Source organism: Ostrea edulis, chromosome 6 (assembly GCF_947568905.1).
Source record: "Ostrea edulis chromosome 6, xbOstEdul1.1, whole genome shotgun sequence".
Lineage (NCBI taxonomy): Eukaryota > Metazoa > Mollusca > Bivalvia > Ostreida > Ostreidae > Ostrea > Ostrea edulis.
The window spans coordinates 57,009,651-57,036,821 of record NC_079169.1 but is presented as its reverse complement, the minus strand read 5'-3'; the positions used below and the strand labels follow the sequence as shown (position 1 = coordinate 57,036,821).

The window sequence follows — 27,171 nt, the reverse complement described above, 5'->3', positions numbered from 1 at the left end:
CGATGTAAAAACTTTCGAACAGATGGTAGCCATTCCGCTCTTTTGAGTAACCCTGTATAGATTGATAGCGCGCGTGCATCAACTCAGTGAGTAATGTAGCCATGGCAATGCTTTCTCAGACTGCAGAAGATTTTTGTCAGATGCTGTACGTAGTCTGACTGATACAGAAGTCGGACATTTTATTTTTTGGATTATATTTCTATAACAAGGTATTCATTTATATTGTAACGGGTCGATTCCACATCGAAATATTCCATCTCCATGTCAATTAAACAAAAAAACAAAAACCTTTTTCACATGATTGACGAATACAGGAACCGGCCAATTACTCTTACAATGTTCACACCAATCCAGGATTTTTTCTTCTGATTGTTTCGACTCAACATCCTCCTTTTTTCTCTCTCTCTCTGACAGCTGCGTAGATTCGGACCTCCAAGATGTCCAGCACAAAGTCCAAGAAGAAGCACCGGGCTCGGACACAGCGCTACACGTCCAATGTGTTTGCCATGTTTAATCAAGCCCAGATTCAGGAATTTAAGGTAATCTCCGTCTTTGATAAACTTGTCTCGCAGTCTTTCGAAGGTGGGCGGGATGGGTCTCTAGCACATTATGCCAATTACTCCCGTTTCGAAATGAAAAGATAGTTTTAAATGATACACTACACTGCACTCCATATACGTATATACATGTATATGTACGTGACACCGGGCACCTGTTCAAATGATCAAGTGACCAACGCTAGACACTTTTGTCATAAATATTTCCCTTTAGGCAAGAATATGGCCCCTCAATGGAATAAAATTGACTTCTTTTAATATCTAGGCCAAACGCCCCATTGTGGAACTCGGGGAAGACTTTGTAGTGTTAAAGTTTACAATGGCACCATGTAGACTGTCACCGAGACACACACAGATTAGGCACTGTAGATTTTCACTTAGTCAGACACACATAGATTAGGCACTACATTTTTATTTTTTGTATGGTAAATCAAAATTTAAAGAGTTTAACTTAGGGCAAGTGAATAGTGTACTGTCTAAAATATTCTTAACTTCGTGGCAGGCATGATCTCACCGAGATTAATATGTATAGGGCAGAGCCTGTTTTTATTTATAAGAAACAAAATATTCCTTGCGTGATTATTAGCTTCCCTATCTATGCATGACATATAACGATAATTTAAACCATGTTCTTGACAATGAGATCCGACGTTTTATATAACGTTATCCACGGCAGGCTATCTAACAAGGGCCTGTTCCAAGTCTTACAGAAGGAAGAATATATTGATCTGTTGAGGAACAAGAGGCCCATGGGCCACATCGCTCACCTTGGCCCATATTTTAAGGTTTTCTCTATATATTTGCATGCAAAACTTTTATCCCTATTGTGGCACCAACCTAATCCCGGGGGCCACAATTTTTACAAACTTGAATCTGCATTATGTCAGGAAGATTTCATGTAAATGTAACCTTCTTTGGTCCAGTGATTCTTTAGAGGGTTTTCCCAATATATCTGTATGTAAAACTTTGATCCCCTATTGTTGCCCCATCCTACCCCCGGGGGCCATGATTTTTATAAACTTGAATCGGCACTATGTCAGGAAGCTTTCATGTAAATCTCAGCATTTCTGGCCCAGTGGTTCTTGAGAAGAATTTTTTAAATGACTCCACCCTATTATTGTGATTATTTCCCCTTTGAAGGGGGCATGGCCTTTCATTTGAAAGCCCTTCACTCAAGGATGCTTTGTGCCAAATTTGGTTGAAATTGGCCCAGTGGTTCTGGAGAAGATGAAAATGTAAAAAGTTTACAGACAGACATGGACAACAGGTGATCAGAAAGGCTCACTTGAGCTTTCAGCTCAGGTGAGCTAAAAACGATTTACAGAAATGTTACATATCATATAGAAACACCGTTCCCTGGTCTAGCAGGAGGCCAGGTTAAATATAGAAAAAATTGTTAAAAGAATATTGTCATGAGCATCAAGTCATCATCCCCCTCCAATTCAATGAGATTTGGTTTATTTTGTACAGTATATCTTAGCCGTAATGTTTCTGTACAAGGTTGAATATTGATACACAGTAGTATTCTGGTTGTTTTTGATGACAGGAGGCTTTCAACATGATTGACCAGAACCGAGATGGCTACATCGACAAGGATGACCTCCTCGAGATGATGACGTCTTTGGGGAAAGACCCGTCTAACGAGTATCTGGACAAGATGATCAAAGAAGCGCCTGGACCAATCAACTTTACCATGTTTCTCACACTCTTCGGAGAAAAACTGAATGGAACAGATCCTGAAGACGTCATCAAAAACGCATTTGCTTGCTTTGACATCAATGATTCAGGTAACAGGACAATGCCCCTTTGGTATGATCTTGGTATGGTTTCTTCAACTGATGAGCTATAACTTTATCAAGGGCAAATTTAGGTATGCTGAACATTGGGTGGGGCTTTAAAAGATTATCGAATACTTGTGATGCAGCATCTTCTTAGTGTAGATCCAAATTTGCTAAACTTTTGGCCCCTGGGGTCAAGTAAGCATGGACCAACATAGGAGGTTTGAAGTTCTGCATATAGTTGGATATTTTTTTTAAAGGAATAAAATGATAGCATCCCTATGATAAATCTAGAGGGAGTACAGGGTTATAACCTTCCTTTTGTAAATATTTTAAACAAAAATGATAATTTTTTGCCATTCAGGGTCTATGTCAAAGCCCCCTTACCAATTTTCTGGATCTATGACCTGATTTGTAATCAAACACCACCCCAAGCCAGAGAGGACCTCCATAGATTTAAAGGATTGGATGCAAGAATTGTTTTGAACTAATAGCATTTAGCAGAAATGAAAAGAAATATTCAAAATAATGTGGATGCATTTGGAGATGTGTATATAGTTGTCACATAATATGTCTTCGCTTATTGTTGACCAATTCTAACGAGCCCCCTTCTCTGTGAGAAAGATGGCTCTGGTGAGTGCAGTGACCAATGGTCCAAAAACAGGTTTTAATAGAGGGTTATTTTTCTCTAATTTGCTTTCAGGTTTGATTCAGGATGAGTATTTGAGAGAGTGTCTGATGACAATGGGTGAACGCTGGACAGACGATATGGTGGACGATCTTTTTCATGGGGCTCCCATACAAAATGGACTCTTTGACTACATGGAATTCACACGCACACTCAAACATGGGTCACGTGATAAAGAAGATGATCAGGTGCCCTCTCTACCACTAGAGGAGTTAGCTTTCAATCCCAATGCTCCTAAGTAGTGATAAAGATTTTCAAATTAGTTATCCCTAGGATATAATATCACTAACACTATGAACACATCTTCAGAAGATGAAAAGGCATAGCATTTTGTTAAATTCTTTCCTTCATATGATTTATTTGTATGCATTCAATAAAAAGATTTAACAACACATTCAAATATTGTCTTGAAATATATAGAGAGAAATGTGACACATTTAAACATTAATTTTTTTTCCACAAGGTCATTTTAGATACTAGTATCATGACTTTGAACATGAAGATTTATGTAAATAATTCTATGGGAGGTGCTAGTATTTTTGAAATTTTCATCTGTGTGTAAAGATGCCAATATCTGGACAGTATTGGAATGGCTTGCTTCTGCTTGGTCCTCTGTAAAACAGATATGAAAGAAGAATTCAGTCAAGTTCACCAATTTCTTCAAAATACATGGTAAAATTGAAAGAACAGTGCAGCCATACATTTTTTGATGATAAGATCTGTTGAGATTTCTTTCTGCCCAAACTTTTTAAAATTCTATGTGTTTTGTCACATGATCCATGAATATTCCATCTCATTTACGATGATGAAATACAACACTTTGAATGGGCTTCACAGCAAAGGTGGAAATTGCCACTCAAGCATTTTCCCAACAATTTCTAAGAATTATTTTACATGTATACTAAATAATCTCTGACTCTGACCAACTGTTAGTCAATATCACTGGAGAAGAGAGATGTGAAGATCCCAATAGTTTGCATACATCACAATGATTATCACCTTTACTGTGCACACCTAGGCCAATTTTTTTTTTTAAATTGGTTTACGGATTTCAAAATTTTCAAATCCATTCGGAGGAGGTAAAAAAAAAAAAATTAAATTAAAATGACAAAATGTTAAGTAATAAAAATGAACTTGATTTGAGGTCAAAGTGTTATTATCAACTTTAATATTGTCTTCACTGTCAACTTAAGACGGTGGTATATAGCGACTATTGTGCACCTTGGCAACAATGCTGTTTCCTTCAAAAATGTTATTTGTTTATTAAATGAACTTTCTATCATTATCAAATGTCCATTGTTTACCGTTTTAGTTATGTAAATCCCAAAATAAAAGAACCACATCGTTTTTCCATTCAAAAGATGGCATCCATGACGTATATAGGGACGCACTAATCACCTGAAGTACTAAAATCCTAACTGACCTTACCAAGCATATATTTTGTCTAAAAATTTACTTTTAAGTTTTAAAGTCTTATTTATGAAGTCAAGTAAAGTTATAAATAAAATTCATGAACCCCATAAACATTTATTAAAAAATTCTGAATTTTATATAGGTCAGATCAATTTATTGTTGGTAGTCATCAAATGTTATACAATGAATGAATTCAATAATGTTAAATATGTTTTCAACCTCCTTCAATATATGAAGAATTACACATATTAATTATGAAGAATATTTCTTTAAAATTCATTAATAAGAATTTAAAAGTGTATCCTCGGCAAAATGTATGCCTGGTAAGGTCAGGTAGGGTTATACTTGTTTAGGTGATTAGTGCAACCCAACGTACGTCATGGATGCCATCTGAAAACAAGTGTTTGTTTTTATTTTGGGATTTACATATCTAAATGGTATGCAATGCATAACTAATGCTAATTAGAAGTTAGTTTTATAAACAGATAACTGATTGGAAGCAAAAAGCATTATTACTAAGGTGCATAATAATTGTTAGCACCAGCTGAAGTTGACTGATATTCCACACATGACACCTGAATATTATGGACTCTCCCGAGATTTCGACGGAGGCGTCTGTCCAAATATCCAGTCCAGTGGAATCTATTTTCTTTTCTTTTTCTTTTTTTTGTGAAAAGGAAAAATTCCAGCGTCGGAAATATAACAAGAGGCCCATGAGCCACATCGCTCACCTGAGTCACCTTGGTCCATATCAGAAGACTTTCCATATATATTTGCATGTAAAACCGTAGTCCCTATTATGGCCTCAAACCTACCCCTGGAGGCCATGGTTTTTGCAAACTTGAATCTACACTATGTCAGAAAGCTTTCATGTAAATGTGAACTTCTTTAGCCCAATGGTTCTTGAGAAGAAGATTTTAAAAGATTTTCCCTATATATTTGTATGTAAAACTTTGATCCCCTATTGTGGCCCCATCCTACCCCAGGGGGCCATGATTTTAACAAACCTGAATATGCACTATATCAGGAAGATTTCATATAAACCTCAGCTTTTCTGGCTCAGTGGTTCTTGGGAAGAAGATTTTTAAAGATTTTTCCTATATATTTGTATGTAAAACTTTGATCCCCTATTGTGGCCCCATCCGACCCCGGGGGCCATGATTTTAACAATTTAGAATCTGCACTATATCAGGAAGCTTTCATATAAATCTCAGCTTTTCTGGCTCAGTGGTTCTTGAGAAGAAGATTTTTAAAGATTTTTCCTATATATTTGTATGTAAAACTTTGATCCCCCCTTGTGGCCCCATCCAATCCCCGGGGTCCATGATTTTAACAAACTTGAATCTGCATTATATAAAAAAAACAAAAAAACAAACTTTGACCCCCTATTGTGGCCCCATCTGACCCCCAGGGGCTATGATTTTAACAATTTAGAATCTGCACTATATCAGGAAGCTTTCATATAAATCTCAGCTTTTCTGGCTCAGTGGTTCTTGAGAAGAAGATTTTTAAAGATTTTTCAAATATATTTGTATGTAAAACTTTGATCCCCTATTGTGGCCCCATCCGACCCCCAGGGGCCATGATTTTAACAATTTAGAATCTGCACTATATCAGGAAGCTTTCAGATAAATCTCAGCTTTTCTTGCTCAGTGGTTCTTGGGAAGAAGATTTTTCCTATATATTTGTATGTAAAACTTTGACCCCCTATTGTGGCCCCATCCGACCCCCGGGGGCCATGATCTTAACAATTTAGAATCTGCACTATATCAGGAAGCTTTCATATAAATCTCAGCTTTTCTGGCTCAGTGGTTCTTGAAAAGAAGATTTTTAAAGATTTTTCCTATATATTTGTATGTAAAACTTTGATCCCCTATTGTGGCCCTATCCAACCCCTGGGGGCCATGATTTTAACAATTTAGAATCTGCACTACCTAATAAAGCTTATCTATAAATTTCATCTTTTCTGGCCCAGTGGTTCTTGAGAAGAAGATTTTTTAATGACCTTACCCTATTTTTACCTTTTCTTGATTATCTCCCCTTGGAATATGGCCTGGCCCTCTTATTTTAACAATTTAGAATTCCCTTTACCTATATAAGGATGTTTTGTGCCAACTTTGGTTGAAATTGGCCCAGTGGTTTTTGAGAAGAAGTCAAAAATGATAAGTTTACAGACGGACGGACGCCGGAGTATGGGTGATCAGAATAGCTCACTTGAGCTTTTAGCTCAGGTGAGCTAAAAAAAGAGTGAAAAACCATTTTATTTTTTTTCCAACATCCAAAAAAATCAGTGCGGCGGATCCGTAAACCAACTCAATAAAAAAAAAGGCCCTATATGGCATTGTACATCTGTAACTAAACAATGGGGGATCTTCCTTTAAAACAACAAATTCTAAAAATTTTGATATTTCAAAATCAACTAGATATGTTACAGATAATCGAATATGCTACATTTTAATGGAATAACACTCATGATGGCTGATTTCCTTCCAAAACATAATAATTACATGTATCAGCTAAATATTCCTTATCTGTTTAAAGTTTATTGTTTACCTGGAGAGTTCATTGGGTTATCTTGATTTAATTTACAATGTCTTAGTATTGGGACAAGAACCCCTTCCAAACCCTTCCCTCTGAGTTCATGCCCCAGTTTGACAATTCGTCAAACGACCATGCTCTACTTAACACACCTCAGCATTCTGTTGTATATTTTCTCCTTGGAGATTTCCCGTGGACCTTCCTCCTCCGACCCAGCTGCCTCTGTCTCCAAATATATGTCAAAGCACATCAACAGTCGCTGCATCTGATTGGACAGAATTGTGTCACATGACTTAGACTTCATAAGCTCCTCATGGTGAACATTCACCTCTTCCTCCATTTCCTGTAAGCAGATTTGTTTTGTTAGAATTGTCAAAAAACAGAATTCAAGTACGGTGGATTATTATATTTAGAAGAGGTCCAATTTCTGTGGAATTCATAGGATAGTTTTATCCCACAACTTCCAATCTGAAATTCACAATTCATACGATGCTTCAAATGTACAAAATCCATATCCGTAGACTTCTTTCAAAGTTTCAATATGATTTAAATTTCTTCCTTGATTTTTTTTTTTTTTTTCATATTGTGTTAAAATATAATTTCAAGACATGAAATCTAAAATCCCACAAAAAGAGCAAATAACTTCACAACAAAAAAATAAAAATTTCCGAAATTCTGAGAATCTGAACATGAAATTCACTACAAGATCCGTTACAGAAATGATATATTGCTACTTCTATTCATAACCTATTTTCAATCATGAAAAGTTTCTCAATATGAAAAATGATTTTTAGCAGGTGTCCTTCAGCAACTACTGTAGAATCACTTCAGTTTGAGAAGGCCAGTTTCTTATCATGGCTAAGTGTTGACGAGTACATCTGTACTTACTTTTACGTGTTCATCATTGACTGCGGATCTCTCATGCTGCCATAACACAGACACAGCGAACATTGGAGCCACCTTAGGGTAGTCATGGGTCATTACAACCTGGGCTGTCATCTTAGCTGGAAGTCCATAAAAACATGTAAACAGATATGACCTTTTTCAATGCATGAAAATTCAAACACATTATTACATGCTTCATGAGTATGTTGGACTAAGCCTACACTCATATGAATATATGAAGGGAATGAAATTTTTGCGAAAACAGATGAAAATTAGAAATTTATCAGGGCAATTATTTCGGAGGAAAATGTTCAAAAAACAAACCCCACACTACAAGTAGATTTATTTACTGTATATTTGGTAATTTTGACAGTTGGTTGTTGTTTTTTTTGGTGGGTAGGTAAAATTTGCCAAAAATGAGAGCACTAAAATTTCTATTCATATAAATGATACACTTGTAAAATGAAATTGCACCCATCCACCACCCCCCAAAAAATTAAGCATCAAGATTTCAAACTACTTTCTGGAGAAAAATTTGATGAATTTAACTGAAACTATCCTAATAGGACTATTTCCTCCTGCAGAGCGCATTAGATGGTGGGAAATCAAGAATTTGTGATCGTTCAAGAATAAATGTTTATCAAAATATACTTTTAACAATGACAATATAACACCAACACCCATAAAATGTATTCATAAATGAATGTTAAAAAATCTCATCACAACTTCATCATTCATAAAAGATACACACAAAGTTTTAATCAAATCTGTTCCATGGTGTTAAAGACTATACTCTATGTCTATAGATGGAGGGACAAAGTGATTCCAGTATACCCCCTCCCCCTAAACTACATTTGCAGTGTGTGTGTGTTGAGGGATTTATAAAAAGTATGAATTAACAGTTGTAAATCTGGTTAATATCTAAACAGTACATAATATGCCCGTCATAAGCTTATGTAGGGCTTTTTTTTCAGCCTTGAGTTGTAGAACTTTACTATCAACAATCATCAAGCGATATACTTTCTTTTGAATTAATATATGAATAAATAGTCCTAGCTTAAAAACTGTAATACGAGAGAGATTGAAAAACCAAGAGCTCTGTCTGTAAAATATGTCCCCACTATTAACCAAGTTCAACCTGTAATATTTTCAAACATCAACAAAATTTGAAAATTGTTGGTAACCAAAATTCTTGCAATATGCACATCTTTAAGTTGTATACAAGGGACTAAGAGAGGAGTTAAATGGACAAACCATATTGTAATGTACTGTCTCTATTCCTATAGGTAACAGTATGTATAAAGATGCGTGCTCTGGGCACCAGAATAAAAACACATCTGCTCAGTTCAAACTTTAATCTACAACTCCATAATTAGAATACATAAAGTCAAATATCCGCAGAGTAACCTTTTACGAGCAAGCCCTAATATCAAATCCTAATGAAGCTGTTAGATTCAATATAAACATGCGGGTTGATAAACAAACAGAGAGTGAGGGTAAAACTCTTCGCGTGGGAATTAATATGTGAAGACTTGAATGAAACATAAGAACATTACACATATACTCATTTAGGAATATTTGCTTGTAATTTTCTCAGAAATTAAAGAAAGTCAAAATCCTTGCCACATGCATATCTTCAATAGCCTCTGTAAAATAAGAAGTCCTCGCCAAAAAACCCGTGGACAGACAAATCATGTACTCTCTATGTAATATTTCCCCCAAAACAGACTAAGTGCAACAACCTGTTATTTCCTCGATAATGTGCACTGCCACTGCTGCACATGATACACCCGCCAGAAGTTGTATTAATTATGAACAGATGAATGTGCAAGAGACAAAATAACATCAACCTTAATGCAACAAATGACTTAACAACATATCTCTTGAATTGTTCAAAAAACCACTAAAATGATATTTCAAAACATTTTTCAGTTTATTACCGTACACATACATGTATTTAGATAATTTCATTCTGTTACGTGTATTTAGATATTTCTTTCACATGGTATGAAACTTAACAATTTTTGGTTGTACGAAGAAATGCCCCATAACTGAAGGAGTGACAAAATCATCTCTACACATTAATTAATCTTTTAACTTGGCAGATGCAATTTGGTTCTTATCAAAATGATCTTTGCATGTCCAAATAAACCCTTGGAAACACCCATGACTTAGATTGTTACTCCTTTGAGACAAATGGAATCCATAACTGGACAGATGCAATATGGCTCTATCAAAACTAGAACTGTCCTAATCGGACTAATACCCCCCGCGGGGCATATAAGATGATGGGAAATATTTAATGCAAGCACATTGGATATTTTCACATTATCTACAGGGCAATCAATGTGAATGCAGAAGTGTATATTCTACAGTACAGTAGTACATGAAATATTAAAAATATGCATAATATAAAAAATGAATACTATTTGGCACATTTTAGGCTGTATGATTGCAAATCCCTGGTCAACTCTTCTAGTCTTTAGTTTATATTCACTTTGTTAAAGATCATTATGTTATGCCAACTTTACTTTGTCATTGATTTTGTCAGTAATTAAATGACATTAGCTAAGTATTGGTATTATTGTAATCTTTTCCACTGGTATAACAACTCTATGTAGCTGCAATAAAGGCAGTTTACTATGAATCCCATTGCCAGGGATAGTTGAGATGTGCGTAACTTCTATAACTGTTAAAATATTTCAATGAAAATAGGAGATGCACAACTACATAATATATAGAAGATGTGCATAAATTTTGAATGAAATATGTCCAGCGGTATTAGAAATAAACTTCGGACAAATTGCGTCTACGGACAAACGGACGGACAGACGGACAAAGTGATTCCAGTATACCCCCCCAAACTTCGTTTGCAGGGGGTATAATGACCACTGTATGTCCAAATGAACTCCGTGATCATTTAGGTCACAGGGTCAAAAATGTTGGTACCCACGGAAAGGTCTTGTCACAAGAATATCCATGCTCTAGCTCTTACTGTTCAAAAGTTATTAGCAAGGTTAAATTTTCAAAAAGTAGGTCAAACTCCAAGGTCATTTTTATTTCCTTACAAAAATCACAGACAGTTCTATATTTTCATTTACATGATTAGGCAAATCTTTATAATTCCATATTATTCATGAATAGTTTATATGTGTACTACAGTCTAATAAAGTTTAAAGTTTACATACATGTAACTTTGTTTAGAGTTAGACAAGTAAAAAAATGCATTTGCAAAACTTAAAGTGAAATTTGTTGGCAACTTGCCCAATGGACAAGTGGCTATTTTTGTGAATGATGATCCCTGGCTTGATAAGTGACAAAGAAATGAAAATAGCAACAGAAAAATACAAATGGGTGGATGGACAGACATGATACATCCTGTGTAAAGACCGGCATATAAAAGGGCTCAAATCTAATGATATCAATTTACTGTTTTGAACCTGATCAAGAGCGGGCTAAACTAACAAACCCACTTGACCTACCTGATCCCCTTTCAATGACAGCTGTGAAGAAGATGTCTGACTTCTCCACTATATCGTCTGCTACAAGTGTCTGTGTGTTGGGCAGTGATGAGAAGTCTTCAAATGTGGAGCGTTTCCATGACGTCAGACGAGACACAATCTTACTGGGGAACAATCCTTGGTATTCAGGATTCACCACCACATTACCGGTCTCTGTAAAAGCAGAGTTATTGTACATTGGTACTCCCTCAACATTCGTTGCCAACTTGGTATTTTTTAACTATAGATTGTAAAAACTGAAGGCGTATACAACTAATGGTAAATGTAAATCCTAATTGTATCGCTTACATTAACATACACTGTGTATAAACATGTAAATTGTTCTTGGATAAGATAGCACAACACTGTTTAGACAACAACCAACACACCAAATGCTGCTGTCTGCTTCATCAAACACAGTCTTGATCTGACTCTGTGTTTCAGTCGTCGAATTGTCTCCTGCATGTGAGCAAAGCTGACATTCTCATCTGGAGTGTTTACAGCATTGTTCTCCAAGAACTGCAGGCCCCCCAGCCACTGGGCCCATAGATATGGCCAACCAACTTCTGAGATGTAGCTGGTGAAATCCTTTAGACTGAAATTAACAAGAAAGAGCTCAACAAACCACACACACATATATATATCAATGGCATACATGTGATACATACAGACTGTAAACAAAATTCACACTTTTTCAACCCATTCCCTCTGTAATGCCTGTCCATTAAAATTCATGTGAAATGAAAAACTATAGATTTTCAGGCCTAGTCATATATATTCAGTCTAGCAGCTGATTCCCTCCAGTTAGAGTCCATTGTTTTGATTGCATAACATGTCCATTCCCAACAGTTGAAATTCGATACACTTGGCAGATCTTGAACCAAACTGCCGCACTGTGGTCAGAAATAGGTCAAACAGGTGTTTTGTTTAGAAAGAATGCAAGTCATCATTGTTAAGTGACATCTTTTGATTTTATTTCAAATTAATTAAACATATTAAGGCCAAGTAAAATTAATTAGTAGATTATCATTCCCGCCCGCCCCTCGAAAATCGCCCCGCCCCGATTTTTTTTATTTTTCAAAATTACGATTTCCGGATATTTTTATGTCTGGTCAGGTATCGTAAACGTACTTTGTTTCACTTTGCCTTTTAGAAACCCAAATACACATGTAATTATGATTTATAAAGCCTTTTCTCAATAAAGCATTTTCGAGGTCAAGAATACCATGGCGAAAAATAAAAAATAAAATCCTCCCACCCGCCCCATTTTTTGTGAAGTTTGAATGATAATCTACTAATTAATTTTACTTGGCCTAATAGTAGTCTTTATTTGACATATTTTGTAACTGTTGGCTTTAGACATTGTAATTAAAAGGATAAAAAGGTCAATTTCTGAGGAAGCATTTTTTATGACTTTGAAAACCTTTTTAAAATCGTATTTTCAAATGTTATGTAGGGGAATTTGATGAAAAATCTATGATCACTTTAACTGTGAGTTGATTGTCACCAAATGTGATCACCCAAATTTTCTCTGTTCTTGCAAATGTAATGTATAATATTTAAGGTCTCAATAACAATCAAAAAGGTAACATTAGATACTATATTCTTGTCTTGAGATAACTCTGTTTAATTACCCCTTATGGAATTTGTGAAAGTATCTCCCAGCATAACGCTTAAAATTATTTATAGGCGTATAAACCATTTTATGATCAATATTCTGTACAGATTCTGGACCACTTTTTGCAAATATGAGTACAGATTTTTCACTCAAAATCATGCTTTTCAAAGCTATTATACCGATTTTCAGTTGAAAAATTATCACGTTTGCAATGGATCAAAATGTACTTAAAATTTGAAACTGACCCTAATTTCCGGAGCTCATAGTGATTGGCTGGGTTAGGGGAGGTGTTGCCATGGTCACCAGGGTAAAGATCTGTTAGAATGGACTCTGGTGCTAGGAGATCACTGAAAAAGAAATTGTATGACTTCACAGCCACGTATCACAAAATGGTACTAAAATGAACACCAATTTCAAAATGCTGGACAAGAAATATCAATGTAAAAGTATTGTACCAATTATCAAATTGGATTGAAACTTTAATACTGATTTTTGTTTCTTTTGCAACAATATTCCTTCATTCATATCAATAGTAGATTAGAAATTAGCTTCCTATGGCAATATGAGATAATAGTACACTGTAAAAAGATATTGGTCTTTAGAATTTGCCCCCTAAAATATGAAAATTTGCAAGAAACCTTTAGTTTTTTCATGCTTAATTTCTTGTGCAATGCAACCATGATGATGTTTATGACCAGTTTTGTTCAATTTCTTATAATTGACACTGGAAATAAAGCAATTCATTTTCAGCTGTCGTTTTTTTAACTAATCTATATATTTTCACATTTAAATGTGATGTATCTAGTGAAAACATGAGAGCTGATAATAAAGTTTATTTGAGAGATACAAGCTAGGTGACAATCTAAACTGTACATCATATTCTCCGATTCTCTTCATGCCAGCAGAGAGGAAAGGGGTATAAAAATGTACACTTTTTCATCAGAAGTTCAAAAGTCAGGTAGGAAAAATTTACATATTTATGATGTCATATCTAAGGATTACTAGCATATTTCTATAAATGACAGTATATATCAGAAAGCAATAAAAACATTCTTCATCCTAGTAAAGTTAAACTCTGCTTCGAACAGTAGAAATTTATTTTAGGGAATCAAATCAAGTCAACATCATATATATTAAAGGGTTATTGAACTTATATTGGTGAATATTGGCACGAGTTGGCTGTCAAAATGCACGAGCTTGCGAGTGCATTTTGACAGCCAACGAGTGCCAATATTCACCAATATAAGTTCAATAACCCTTTTATTATAAAGCTAAAGTATTTAGTTGTTAAATTATATCCCTTTTCACTCAAAATACTCCAAAACAGACGAGAAATCATCAATATTGGCATCTAAGGTGAGGTGTGCAATATCAGCATGCATTTCTTAACTGTTCAATATTAAACCCATCATTAATGCATGAAGCAAACTAAGTTTGTGAATGGGGACATCATAATTTATGTACAGCAAAACATTTTGTTTAAATAAATGAATATATGATATCAATTACCGGCTCTGTCAGATTCGGAGGACCGTCATCTGCCATTTTGGCTTGTTTACGTCGTTACGGTAATGTCAATATTGAACGCTCATACTCGGAATGTTTCGGGCACACACAATTTACGCAATGCAAAGTTAGCGTTCAATAAATTCTCAGGATATTGAATGCTAACATTCTCTAGATTTTACGCAGATTCTATAATAGACTATTTATTAGCTATATAATAAAGACCTTTATAAAACACGAAAAGAAAGTTGGTTTACAGCTGTATAAATCAACAAACAACAAAAATAACACTGGATGTAGATCTATCTAGAAAAAGCGACAAATTCTTAAACACTGAACAAACAAAACAATACAAATGTTTACAGCCAGTCTTCATTGTTACACTATCCTCAGACAGAGACTTACATGTACAGGTTACTGGACAGCTAGATCATAATCAATAGAGACCCTTACCTCCCAGACACAGAGGAGGCGTTACTCTCCGCCAAACTGAGGCTGACGTTAACGGTGATGATCTCCAGGGTCAGCAGGAAGTGGAAGGTTAAATGTAAACTATTCCCATCTGGTTAAAAAAGAAAGTGTTGCCCATAAAATTCTCGACACAGCATTTTGAAAATGTTACACAGACAAATATAAAAATATATGTACATGTACATCTACATACCTTTACAGTTGATGTCTAGTTTGACCGTCAGGGGGTGCTTTTTGAGAGCTCGCTGTTTGCGTTCTTGAACACGACTATCCACTGTCTTCCTTCTTCTTTTCTGGAACAAAGAATGAAATTTTCTAACCATTGTTCCTATACACATAATTAATGCTGCAAATCCACAGTAATGGACCTGTCTTCATAACTATCTATCAAAACTGTACAAGAGTACACAGAATTCTCACGGACTGTACAAGAGTACACAGAATTCTCACGGATTTCTTGGCATGCTCCTGGTCCTCCTGATCAGAGTCGCTGTCCTCCTCTGGAAATTAAACAGATTAACTTTGTAAACAACTCTCTACTTTTTTGTGTACATAGACATTGTACATACCGGTAATCAAGAAAAAAGACTGTTACTCACCCACAACCTTTGCACTTGATTTGATGGCTTTTGCAGCCTGTAGGTCTCCAATGATGCTGATTTGAAGGCCTTTGTCTGCAGAAAACATATACATCAATACAAACAAATCAACAGCTTTCATGAGAGATGACCAGTCGTAACAAAGTGCAACTCTAGAAAGAGGGACAAATGAAAGCAAACATTATAACAAAAATGGACACCTGATGTGATCACTAAGAGTCAAACCTGCAATGCAGCAGTATTCAGCAGTTTTCATCTTTTACCATCGATATTTTAAAGAATTACTTACCACTAGCTTGTCTGTACACCGACATTTTAGAGAATGACTTACCACAAGCTTGTCTGTACGCCGACATTTTAGAGAATGACTTACCACAAGCTTGTCTGTACGCTGACATTTTAGAGAATGACTTACCACAAGCTTGTCTGTATGCCGACATTTTAGAGAATTACTTACCACAAGCTTGTCTGTACACTGACATTTTAAAGAATGACTTACCACAAGTTTGTCAGTACACCGACATTTTAGAGAATGACTTACCACAAGCTTGTCTGTACGCTGAAATTTGCATGTAGAGAACATAGAGAGCAGGGGGGAGGTGCCGGGCAGTCTCCTGTTGTTCTCTGATCTGGTCAAATGGCATGTCCAAGTACTCCTGGACAGGCTTAGTGGCCTGTAAACAATGGAAGAAACGTTTCCTAAGAAACCTCAAGAAAAATGTTTATTCTGTTATTATCACTGTTAATAAGGCTGTTATCTTACCTCCAAAACAGTTTTCAGTTTGGGCTGTAGATTTTCTAAATATTCTTGTTTGTTTTTTATTTCTTGAGCAAGTCCTTCTTTGCTTTGTTTTGAATCTTTCAATTTCTTGGCAAGTCTATAAAAGACATACATTTATTAATCAATCAAACAACAAGGATTACAGTAAAGCATGGATTCAGTGAACACACCTATAATGAATTCATGCTTACAGTGAAGTGATTTTCATTCCCCATAGTTTTACAACATATTATGAACTTAATGGGTATAAGGATCAAAACCATTTATACTGTGCACTTCGTTATAAACATGTTTTACTGTAATATAAATTCTTAATTTCTAGAGAGTAAAATGTGACAAATCAAAAAGTATTTGATGATTTAGAACAGACAGATATCTAGTAATACAGAACTGACATTTCTCTGGTGATAATATAGAAGTAATATAGAATTGTAATCTGGTGACATAGAACTGACTGTAATCTGGTGATATAGAACTGACTGTAATCTGGTGATATAGAACTGACTGTAATCTGGTGATCTAGAACTGACTGTAATCTGGTGATCTAGAACTGACTGTAATCTGATGATATAGAACTGACTGTAATCTGGTGATCTAGAACTGACTGTAATCTGGTGATATAGAACTGACTGTAATCTGGTGATCTAGAACTGACTGTAATCTGATGATATAGAACTGACTGTAATCTGGTGATCTAGAACTGACTGTAATATGATGATATAGAACTGGCTGTAATCTATTAGACAGGTGTCTATTTATATAGAACTTACTGTAATCTGGTGATTTAGAACTGACTGTAATCTGGTGATATAGAACTGACTGTAATCTGATGGTATAGAACTGACTGTAATCTATTAGACAGGTGTTTGTTGATATAGAACTGACAGGTGTTTGTTGATATAGAACTGACAGATGTTTGTTGATATAGAACTGACAGATGTCTGTTGATATAGAACTGACAGGTGTTTGTAGATATAGAACTGACAGGTGTTTGTTGATATAGAACGGACAGGTGTTTGTTGATATAGAACTGACAGATGTCTGTTGATATAGAACTGACAGGTGTTTGTTGATATAGAACTGACAGGTGTCTGTTGATATAGAACTGACAGGTGATTATTGATATAGAACTGACAGATGTCTGTTGATATAGAACTGACAGGTGTTTGTTGATATAGAACTGACAGGTGTCTGTTGATATAGAACTGACAGGTGATTATTGATATATAACTGACAGGTGTATGTTGATATAGAAATGACAGATGTCTATTGATATAGAATTGACAGGTGTCTGTTGATATAGAACTGACAGGTGTCTGTTGATATAGTACGGACAGGTGTCTGTTGATATAGAACTGACAGGTGACTATTGATATAGAACTGACAGGTGTCTGTTGATATAGAATAGAAAATTGTTATCAGGCCTGAATTTCTAAAAAACAAAAAATTAAAAAAAAAATTATTTTTTTTAAATCGAATTATGGACAGAAATCAGATATCTTACTCAAATTTTGAGTACTCATGTAAAAAAAAAAAAAATCAAAAGTTTGAGATTTTTTTGAGAAATCCAAGCCTGGTGATATAGAAATGATAAGTGGCTTACTGTTTTCTCTGCTCTAACTCCCAGCCCAGTCTAGCCAATCTCTGCTGATGTGGATCAGTTTTTGTTGATTCCTAGAAAATTTCAAAAACATTTTTATCCTTTTATTAAATTCCTAAAAGATTAGGATAACATCAAGGAATTGTACAAGAAATGTAATTTATTAATTGCTTTTATGGAAATATGACGTGTCCTTTCAATAGACAAATGTTTACTACACATATATATCTTTGGTACATTTTAATGCAATAAATCAACTTTAAACACATCGTCATGGGTTTTGCATCAACTAGTAAATAAAAATAAAAACTCACGGGCCGGGAGATGTCAGCTGGGGCAGCATCATAAAATTCCTTCAAAGTCACAAGCTCGATTTCTTCATCTTTTGATCTAAAAGTTATAATAGCACTCATGAAAATTTTTAAATTGTTAAAAAATGCATTCTTTGATAAGTTTATTCTTTAAAACAGATTACTTTAACTTCTTTTCAACTCACCTTCTTTCATAGGTATACCAAAAATATGTTTGATATAATATCTGAGTGTCATAATCTTAAAGTGCAATGTTACAGAAAAAAAAATATTGCAAGCAATCAAAGATAGGAAGTGCAAACTTTATCGACTTCACCAAATGTTGGAGATTCACGTGTACTGACACATAATCAAATGATGGAGATTCACGTGTACTGGCACATAATCAAATGATGGAGATTCACGTGTACTGGCACATAATCAAATGATGGAGATTCACGTGTATTGGCACATTATCAAATGATGATTTTGTCATCAAATATTGCAATGACAAGTGGAAATACGACAAAGCATTCTAGCCACTCAGTGGGACTCAAAACACTCACTTGAATTCCAAACACTTAGTAATCTCTTTCTCTAGGTGCATAGTCTCATACAGGAGGTTCTGTAGCTGAAGGTGGTACTGGTCAATCCTTTGTTTGGCCTACAATATACATGGAACTGGACAGTCACTAGTGTTGAGGATCTACATTTTTTTTTTTAAATGTTTAAAAGGTTATCTTAACCCACCTCATTTGTATGTTCCCTGACTTTCTTGCAGCGCATGTGAGCCAGCCGATTTAGTTTTTTCAGATTTATAAAGTCCACTGTAACACTGACTCTTTTCTTGTCGATTTCATCCAGTGGCTGTAATTTTAGTGCCAAGTAAATACAATATAATGCAAAATATGTATATTAAAACAATGTGAAAAACAAGATAATAAATTGTTATAAATTTTTGACTAAATGATAATATGATGGCAGTTTCCAGCAAATCAGGTATCAAGACCATAAACTGAGAATATTCTAAAGTCTAAATTGCAAGTCCCGCTAACTTTTGAAATAATTTTTATAAACAAATAAAATTTTCAGTATATGTTTGCATTTGAATTCTTTATAAAACTGCAGTTTTTAAAACATCTGTGCAGGATAAATCTTCAGATATAAGTAATCAAAATTTTGACTTAAGTCTACTCTCAGTTTATGGTCTTAGGGCTAGAAATCATGCATAAATATTTACTATTACTTACGGCCTTTTTATCTTTAAGTGATTTAATGTCAAGCATGGTCTCTCGAATATCAGAACATGTGGACTTGAAAATCTCCACATCTTTCTCCGGTGCCCTTGCTTCTACCTCAGTTTCCTCAGAATAAAATAGGCTGGAGGATATCTTGGACTCCTAAAATGAATTTTTGAAAATAAAGAATAAAACACTGATGTAAGCAATTATCTCCACACATTATGTATCAGGCTGTGTCACTGCTGGGAACTGAACTTGAGCTGTGGGGTCTCTTGGACAACACTGAAAAGTGCACTATAATCAATATACTATTCAGAGCTAGTAAACTTGTCATTATCACTACCACAGTATCCTCCTTTAGAGGGCAGAGGCATCCCCTAATCTACAAGCAGCTGTGGGGAAAAGTTTTAGGGTAATCAGTTTCAGCCATCAAAATGCAAGTGGTCTCCAACGCAGTAGATTAAAAAACAAAACAATATAAGATACAGTTTGGTGCTTCATTTTGGGGACTGAACACATAGCTGGTGAACCCTTGGCACAACTGTGATCATATATTGATGGAGCTTAAAGGATAACCATCACTAACCACAGGTGAGCTACGAATGCTATGAACAAAAAAATCAAAGGCCTTAAATTCAGGGCCTGAGAGTTGACTCTCCCATGATTTCCAACAATTTTAAGCAAATACAGAACCTGTCATGAGCTTTAAATCTGCATCAAAATTGCCATGAATATGTTCAGGCCAAAAAAAAAATTTTGTTTACAGTCACCAGACCGACCCTAAATATTTTTGTTGAAAAATATATAATTTTCCAAAATTTTTCTCTCCTTCTGGAACTGAACCTACTATTACTCCACTTTTCAAAAAAAAAGGTGACTTCCGTCATTGCAGGTTCAGTGAAAACGACGAGTGTTTTATCTCTGACCTTCAAAGAATGTGCCCACCTGAAAGAGTAGATAAGTGTTATTACACCATTACAAAATTCCATCATGGCATTTATAGATATTTTCAACCAATATCATGACTTTAGTATAAAGAACACATGGGGATTCAGGTTAGAATAGGTCCTCAGTACCCCTTGCTTGTCGTAAGATGCGACTAAATGGGGCAGTCGGATAAGACTGCAAAATCTGAGGCCCTGCATCACAGCAGGTGTGGCACAATAAAGATCCCTACTTGTTCAAAGTATGTAAGCGTCGAGCATAGGCACCCTTCACTGGCAATGATGACGTCTCCATACCAGTGAAAAATTCTTGGGCGAGATGTTAAACGTAACCAACCAACTGGTGAACAATGAATGTAAAGTGGTGGGGAAATTACTCCAGATAATACCACCACTAGCAGTTGGTGAGGTTGTTTCAAACTGTCAAGATATACAAGTAATATTACCCTATTCCTAAATAACAAGAAAAAAATAAAAATCCGACCTACCAACCCAATTTCTTTTTCAGCAGGTTACCGTAAACACACATTATGATATTTTTAGTTTGGCCTTATTAATAACTAGACAAACTAGTCCTCATGATATGTCAATTCAGCATTGTTAATTGTTACTGTGAATTGATATATCTCTTGTGAATTGATATATATCTTGTTGAAACAAAACACAGGTACTACACCAAATGCAGAGCTGCAAGTTTTCATGAAATATTGCCATGGAAATGTATCATATAACATGTAAATGTCAATAATGCTTATTGCTAACTTGTTTGTCACTAGCCTACACTTTTCATAAAATTTATCATAAAATACATAGTCATTTGAGATGGATATATTCTCAATATCTATATCGAGAACATATATACCACAGGCAATTGCATCGCTTGGGGTCGAATTTACTATATAAAGAGTAAAGGTATAGAACTCTAAATATAGGGTACCTAAGTTAGCCGATGTAAAATCAATAAATTAATTGATATAAAATTCTACTTTGTATTTCAATTTATTCATACATAATCAATCTACATTACTACCAAAGTTCATCCCGAAATTCCGTATACTTCCCAAGATATGCAGAAATGAACTCGGAAAAATGCCTATTATTTTTTGGTCGACTTTTAGCTGGGCCCTGACACTATACGACTACACAGAGTGTTTGAGCATTGCAACAAGCTATCAAATAGAATGTGCAGCATAAGTTATCATTTCTAAAATGAATTTCTTACCCCATTTCATAAAATGAAGTCCGTAATAGCTCCAAGTGACTGAAATTTATCTTGTTTTCTGACAACCATCTGTCTTAGCTGTAAACTATTCAATCTGGATGATGATAATTACTTGAAACAAGGCAAATACACAATTACAGTCATTTTGGTATTGGCGAACTAGATGCAATTGCGTACATGAGAGAAGCTATGAAGAGGGCAATCCGCATTCGCGGATGGATGTAGTGGTTCGCTGTCTGTACACGAGACGCGACGAGTACCGAGTCGACTCAAGCACAGGGCCCGACCATAATTTGTCCGATGAAAAGAAAGCAGAATGAAGTTTAATTATTATAAATGATACAAAATCATATGTAAAACCTACGAAGAACATATAATTTACAAGATATTTTCTTATACATTTATATCAAAGATATTTAATTCCGAACTGAGGAAATTCGAACTATGTTCAAACTTGCACGTTCTAAATATTAGTCACATTTTAACAAATATATAGTAAGAAAAACCTTGGAGGTGTCTTGTTTTATTCTCTTCTGTTCATTGCTTTCCTTCTTTATTGATCTTTTCCGCTTTTCAGTTTTCTCTTCCTTTGATGCTTTTTCCATGATTACGATAGTTGGTAAAATGGGTAGTAAAAACCGGGCCGGGCCGGGTCAGATCACCTTCGTAATCCGAATTTTTTACTTTTCTTCTTTGATATGTCATTGTTTCCTTTGAAACTTACGGAATATATTCTCAATGATACATTTAGTCTTCGCCACAAATTTTAGCACATAATATTACCTATAGGTAAGGATTTCAATGATTGTATGAAATCTGGTTGGTAAAATGGGTAGCGAGACCAAAACACACATTATTGCATATTTTCCGTATAATATGCATCTGCTGCTGAAAACCTAGCATTTTTTCAATTCACATAGAGTTGAATTTGATACTTAATGCATTATTTGACCATTTAAATGCCTTTTATCTTAATTATCGGCGATTTTTCCAAACCCGGGCCAAAAGGAAACCGGATGCGGTCGACCCGGGCCGGCGTTATTTATTCCGATTTAATTGCTAATGCTTTGATTAATTAACCAATAATGATGGTCCTAAAAAAATATCACCGACTGATAAATTATGCCTACTTTATGAATATTTAAACTGAAGATAGAGTTTAAAGAGGACTATATGGAGAGCAATTAATTACTATGTATACCCTGCCTGATTAAAATAAAAATAATAAAAAATGGTAATTTATTAAAAATTAAAATAATTTTAACCATACTGATCATGATCTGTATAATAATGACTTAAAACATTGTATTTATAGTGCTAGTATTCATTTCTTCATAAATAAAAGATATATTTAAAAACATCTTAAAACATCAAGATATGAAGTGTGCATATTCATAATATAAAATGATGGTATTATATATCTAATTTTTAAATGAAACAATTAACAACACAGTATATGTACATAAATTTTATTTTCAAAATGGCACTCAAGTAAGTCTGCATATGCTTGTTAAATTTTAAGTTAAATTTGAGGATCATGAAATAGCAATTTTGGTAGGCCTTCCTGTTCTACATCACTATGCATTTAATTTTTCTTACATATATGTGGTGGTAGAGAAGAAGATTGTTGAAAATTATTCAATTCTGTGGCAGTTTTTGCCCTGCCTTTAAGGCCAGTCTTGAAATTTACCTTTTATGTCCCAAAGATGCTTCATACCAAATTTGAAAGGAATTGGAATGATCATACTTATCAAAAAGTTAAAAATTTGATTAACGCACGATGACAGACGACAAGCAATTGCAATGTCACCCGAGACCTAAAAATCGTAGAAACGTCTTTCTAAATCGTAGAAACGACTTTTTACATCGTTTCTACCATTTAATAAATCGTAGAAACGATTATTTTTATTTTTTTCTGCTAGGTTAAATTGTCACGAATACGCCGTCGTTCGTAACTTAATGATAGTTAGGTTAAAATTTAAATTTTATTTAAAAAGATGGTTCTTATGAGGATACCTCCAAGTGGTAAGAACCGTGCAATGTCAGGCTTCATGAGATCGTGCACGTAATAGCTAACATCCTCATTTTATTCGGAAGTTTAATAACTGGCCAGGGTTACCGTATCCGGTTTCCTTTTGGCCCGGGTTTTAATAAATCGTGAATATTAAAGATATAAGACACGCATAACAAGTGCTATAGCATTTTGGTGATGAATTATCATAATATTTATCTAAATCATGTGTAGTTTCATTGTTGTGTCACTTAGTTCAACTGTAATCGCAGAAAAATGTGTATTTTCCCTCGCTACCCATTTTACCAACCTGAAATAAACAAACATTGATATTTTCACAGTGAAGCAAAATTATGCGGTAATTTTTGTAGCGAATATCCAATGTATCATCCAGATTATGATTAAGAAGTTTCACACCAAACGAAAATAAAATAACGATGAAAACTAAAAAATTCGGATTACGAAGGTGATCTGACCCGGCCCGGCCCGGTTTTTACTACCCATTTTACCAACTATCCATGATTACGCGCCCTTTGTTTCCTTCGCAAGCGAATTTCCAGACCCGACCTCTTTATATCTCGATCAAAACAAAAACAAAAAAAAACCCACCACCAACATTGTGCTGTGAACGAACTTTGATTTTTTTTCTACAAAAAAAATAAAAATAAAAATCCCTTGGCCTAGGGTCTAGATTATAAATATATGTAGATATCTATAGGCCTACGACTAGCTATCCTTGTGAGAAATGTGATGGGCCACACGTACTTGACTTGGGAAGATGCGCTAGTTTTAGAGATTCTATAATAAATCCCCCGTCCTACATAACTAAGTAAAGAAAAAGAAAACTTTTGGGCCTATTTAAAAATAATTCACGGAAAGTGAACGTAAAATGGCACTTATAAATATATGCCTAGTAGATGCCTTGATACAATGTATAAGGCATGGTAAGATTGAATGCAAAGACAAAAGTTGGATGAAACCATAAAATGATATCTGAACTTTTATATCATCGATTGTCTTCATCACCCGGTTTGGGAGAACGCACGTGTGGACTCAAAACCGAGGTTCATGCATGTGCGACGATGAAACTTTGAGTCTTGGAATATTGGCAGATAGCCGGTTATTTTAAACTCCTTTGCTTTTGAAGAGAATTAAAATATACAAAGCAAATAATCATATCCAACTAGGAATGGATCACATCAAACTAAACAGGTTAATCTGATTTTGTAACTCAAAATATTTAATGGGACACTTTGCTTGCGAAGATGGGTATGAAAACCCCAGGTTTTTTGTTGTTGTTTTATTCTCCAAGGAGGGGTCCGTTAGAATAAAATTTAAGATGATTAGTAAATTATTATTTGGTATATACATGTATGTGTTAAAGTGTTGGTTGGTGATATCATGTTAGAATAAACATATATTCAAATTCTTTTTGTTTAAAAAAAAAAGTCTTTTCAGAAACCGCAATTGATCTGTAAAATTTGCTGATTTTCTGGACAAAAGAATCAACGTACAGTTGCCCTTCACAGATTTTCGAGTATCTGACTTTGTACATTTAAACAGGATTTGAACATTTTCAAAAACATCTTGTAAGTAAAATGAAAGTGAAGTTTCAAACTCGGAAAAATCGGCGAGATTTCAAATGCTACGATTTGCCTACTTTTTTGTTTCTAGTATATTTGTTGATCATCAAATCATTTCAAAACTTGTTACGTTCGATTCCAACTTATAAGAGTCAATCTGATTAAAACCAGATCTTCAATCCGCTCCTCTATTGGCCATGTCGCGTTGCAACGCGACATGGCCAATAGAGGAGCGGATTGAAGATCTGGTTTTAATCAGATTGGATAAGAGTGAAACAAATTTAAAAATCAGCAATTATATAAACTATTACGTTTGGTTGGGTAACCCAAGGGCGGATCCAGACCCCCCTTTTGCGGACCAAAAAGTTAAGATTTATTCAATTCAAACAAGTCTTTGAGTCAAAATTATATGAAAGGTGAATAATTAAATATACCTGCATCATTCAAAATCAACACCAGTATACCATTTAATTTTAATATAAATAAGACGACGCTCTGATATATATACATGTATATATTCACGATATTTTCGTCAGATACAAGTATCACTTAAAAAATCTTAAAACGTATATATATATGTAACATAAAAGATTTTGCTGAAGAAGTAGACAACTTGTTTGAAAGTGAAAAAGAAGTGCCAGGATCTCAGAATGCAGGATTTTGCACCACTTACCTCAGAGCTTCCGAGGGCCTAGCCCCCCCCCCCCCCCCTTTTTGAAAACTAGAAGTAAATAAACTAAACATTTTCATGTGCAAAAAGGCTATCTTAAGATCTCCCCTTTTGATGTTATGTACACAAGAAAGGGTGTTAATGGGGTAGGGGTGGAGGTTGTGAAAAGTACCTAAAAGATCAAGTGCTCAACCCCCCTCCCTTCATAAATTTCTGTATCCGCCTATGTAAAAAAAGACAAAAGAAAGTATGCAGAACATCTAGCACAAGAGGCAGAAACAGCATGTAGTAAAGGAGACATCAAAACTCTCTATAACTTCACCAGACAGCTGAGTGGTAAACCACCCACTACCAATACACCGGTAAAGGATAAAAACGGAAATGTAATAACCAAGATTGAAGAACAACTTAAGAGATGGAAAGAACATTTTCAGGAAGTACTAAACAGACCACCACCGACAAATCCACCTGATATAGAAGCGGGGCAACCACTAGACATAAATATTGAAGAAGTTACAAGAGATGAAATAGATAGAGCAATAAAACATCTTAAAAATGGGAAATCAGGAGGAGTTGATAACATTCCACCAGAGGCAATTAAAGCCATGGACTATATTTCAGTTGAGGCCCTTTACCGCCTGATAAACAGAATCTGGAAGGAAGAACAAATTCCAGATGATTGGCGAAAAGGACTCCTTATTAAACTTCCAAAGAAAGGTGACCTTTCCTCATGTAACAGCTGGAGAGGGATCACCCTGTTATCCATTCCAAGCAAAATCCTGTTATGTCATACTCTATCGAATTAAAGCAAAATTAAGACAAAATGCTTAGAGATGAACAAGCAGGATTTAGAACAAGATGGAAGTGGATTGGACACACCTTAAGAAAACCTAACACCAACATAACTAAACAAGCTTTAGAATGGAATCCACAAGGCAAACGCAAGAGAGGCAGACCGAAAAACACATGGCGTAGAGGGATCAATGCAGAGCTACAGGCCATCAATAAAACATAGGGAGAAACCAAAAGAATAGCCCAAGACAGAAAAAAGTGGAAAGCTACTGTGGTTGCCCTATGTCCCCCATGGGATGAAGTGGATTAAGTAAGTAAGTAATTAACGTGAAAACCAAACTCTGTAACCCCACCCCCTTTTTTAAATCATGCAAAATAAAGGTTTCCCCACGTGAATCTGGTAGAAAATAATTTGGATAGAATTAAAGAGGTGAAATTTTATGACACTATACCATTTGAATATAATCAAAAAACACAAGAATGA

At 35.0% G+C, this 27,171-nt stretch overlaps 2 protein-coding genes across 3 annotated transcripts; one reads left to right on the top strand and one right to left on the bottom strand.

Annotated features, from left to right (window-relative positions):
• Positions 1 to 3,417, top strand: LOC125683106 (myosin regulatory light chain 12A-like). Its single transcript, XM_048923906.2, has 4 exons — positions 1 to 209; positions 415 to 539; positions 2,104 to 2,344; positions 3,039 to 3,417. Exons 2-4 carry the CDS (start codon positions 438 to 440, stop codon positions 3,263 to 3,265), a joined length of 570 nt encoding a protein of 189 aa, XP_048779863.1. The 5' UTR covers positions 1 to 209; positions 415 to 437; the 3' UTR covers positions 3,266 to 3,417.
• LOC125683105 (THO complex subunit 5 homolog) lies at positions 3,352 to 24,192 on the bottom strand. 2 transcript variants are annotated; one of them, XM_056140177.1, is made up of 19 exons: positions 24,170 to 24,192; positions 22,138 to 22,243; positions 19,475 to 19,624; positions 18,975 to 19,091; positions 18,791 to 18,888; positions 18,249 to 18,324; positions 17,938 to 18,008; positions 16,317 to 16,431; positions 16,095 to 16,227; positions 15,554 to 15,628; positions 15,405 to 15,454; positions 15,148 to 15,247; positions 14,937 to 15,045; positions 13,223 to 13,324; positions 11,749 to 11,954; positions 11,342 to 11,533; positions 7,863 to 7,978; positions 7,127 to 7,317; positions 3,352 to 3,635 (listed from the first exon to the last, which is right to left on the bottom strand). In XM_056140177.1, the coding sequence occupies exons 2-19, from the start codon at positions 22,234 to 22,236 to the stop codon at positions 3,572 to 3,574; spliced, it is 2,064 nt and encodes a 687-aa protein (XP_055996152.1). In that variant the 5' UTR covers positions 22,237 to 22,243; positions 24,170 to 24,192; the 3' UTR covers positions 3,352 to 3,571. The 2 variants fall into 2 exon arrangements, with proteins under 2 accessions (XP_055996152.1, XP_055996153.1); XM_056140178.1 differs by lacking the exons at positions 22,138 to 22,243; positions 24,170 to 24,192 and adding an exon at positions 21,632 to 22,078.
• Between the last annotated feature and the right edge of the window lie 2,979 nt (positions 24,193 to 27,171).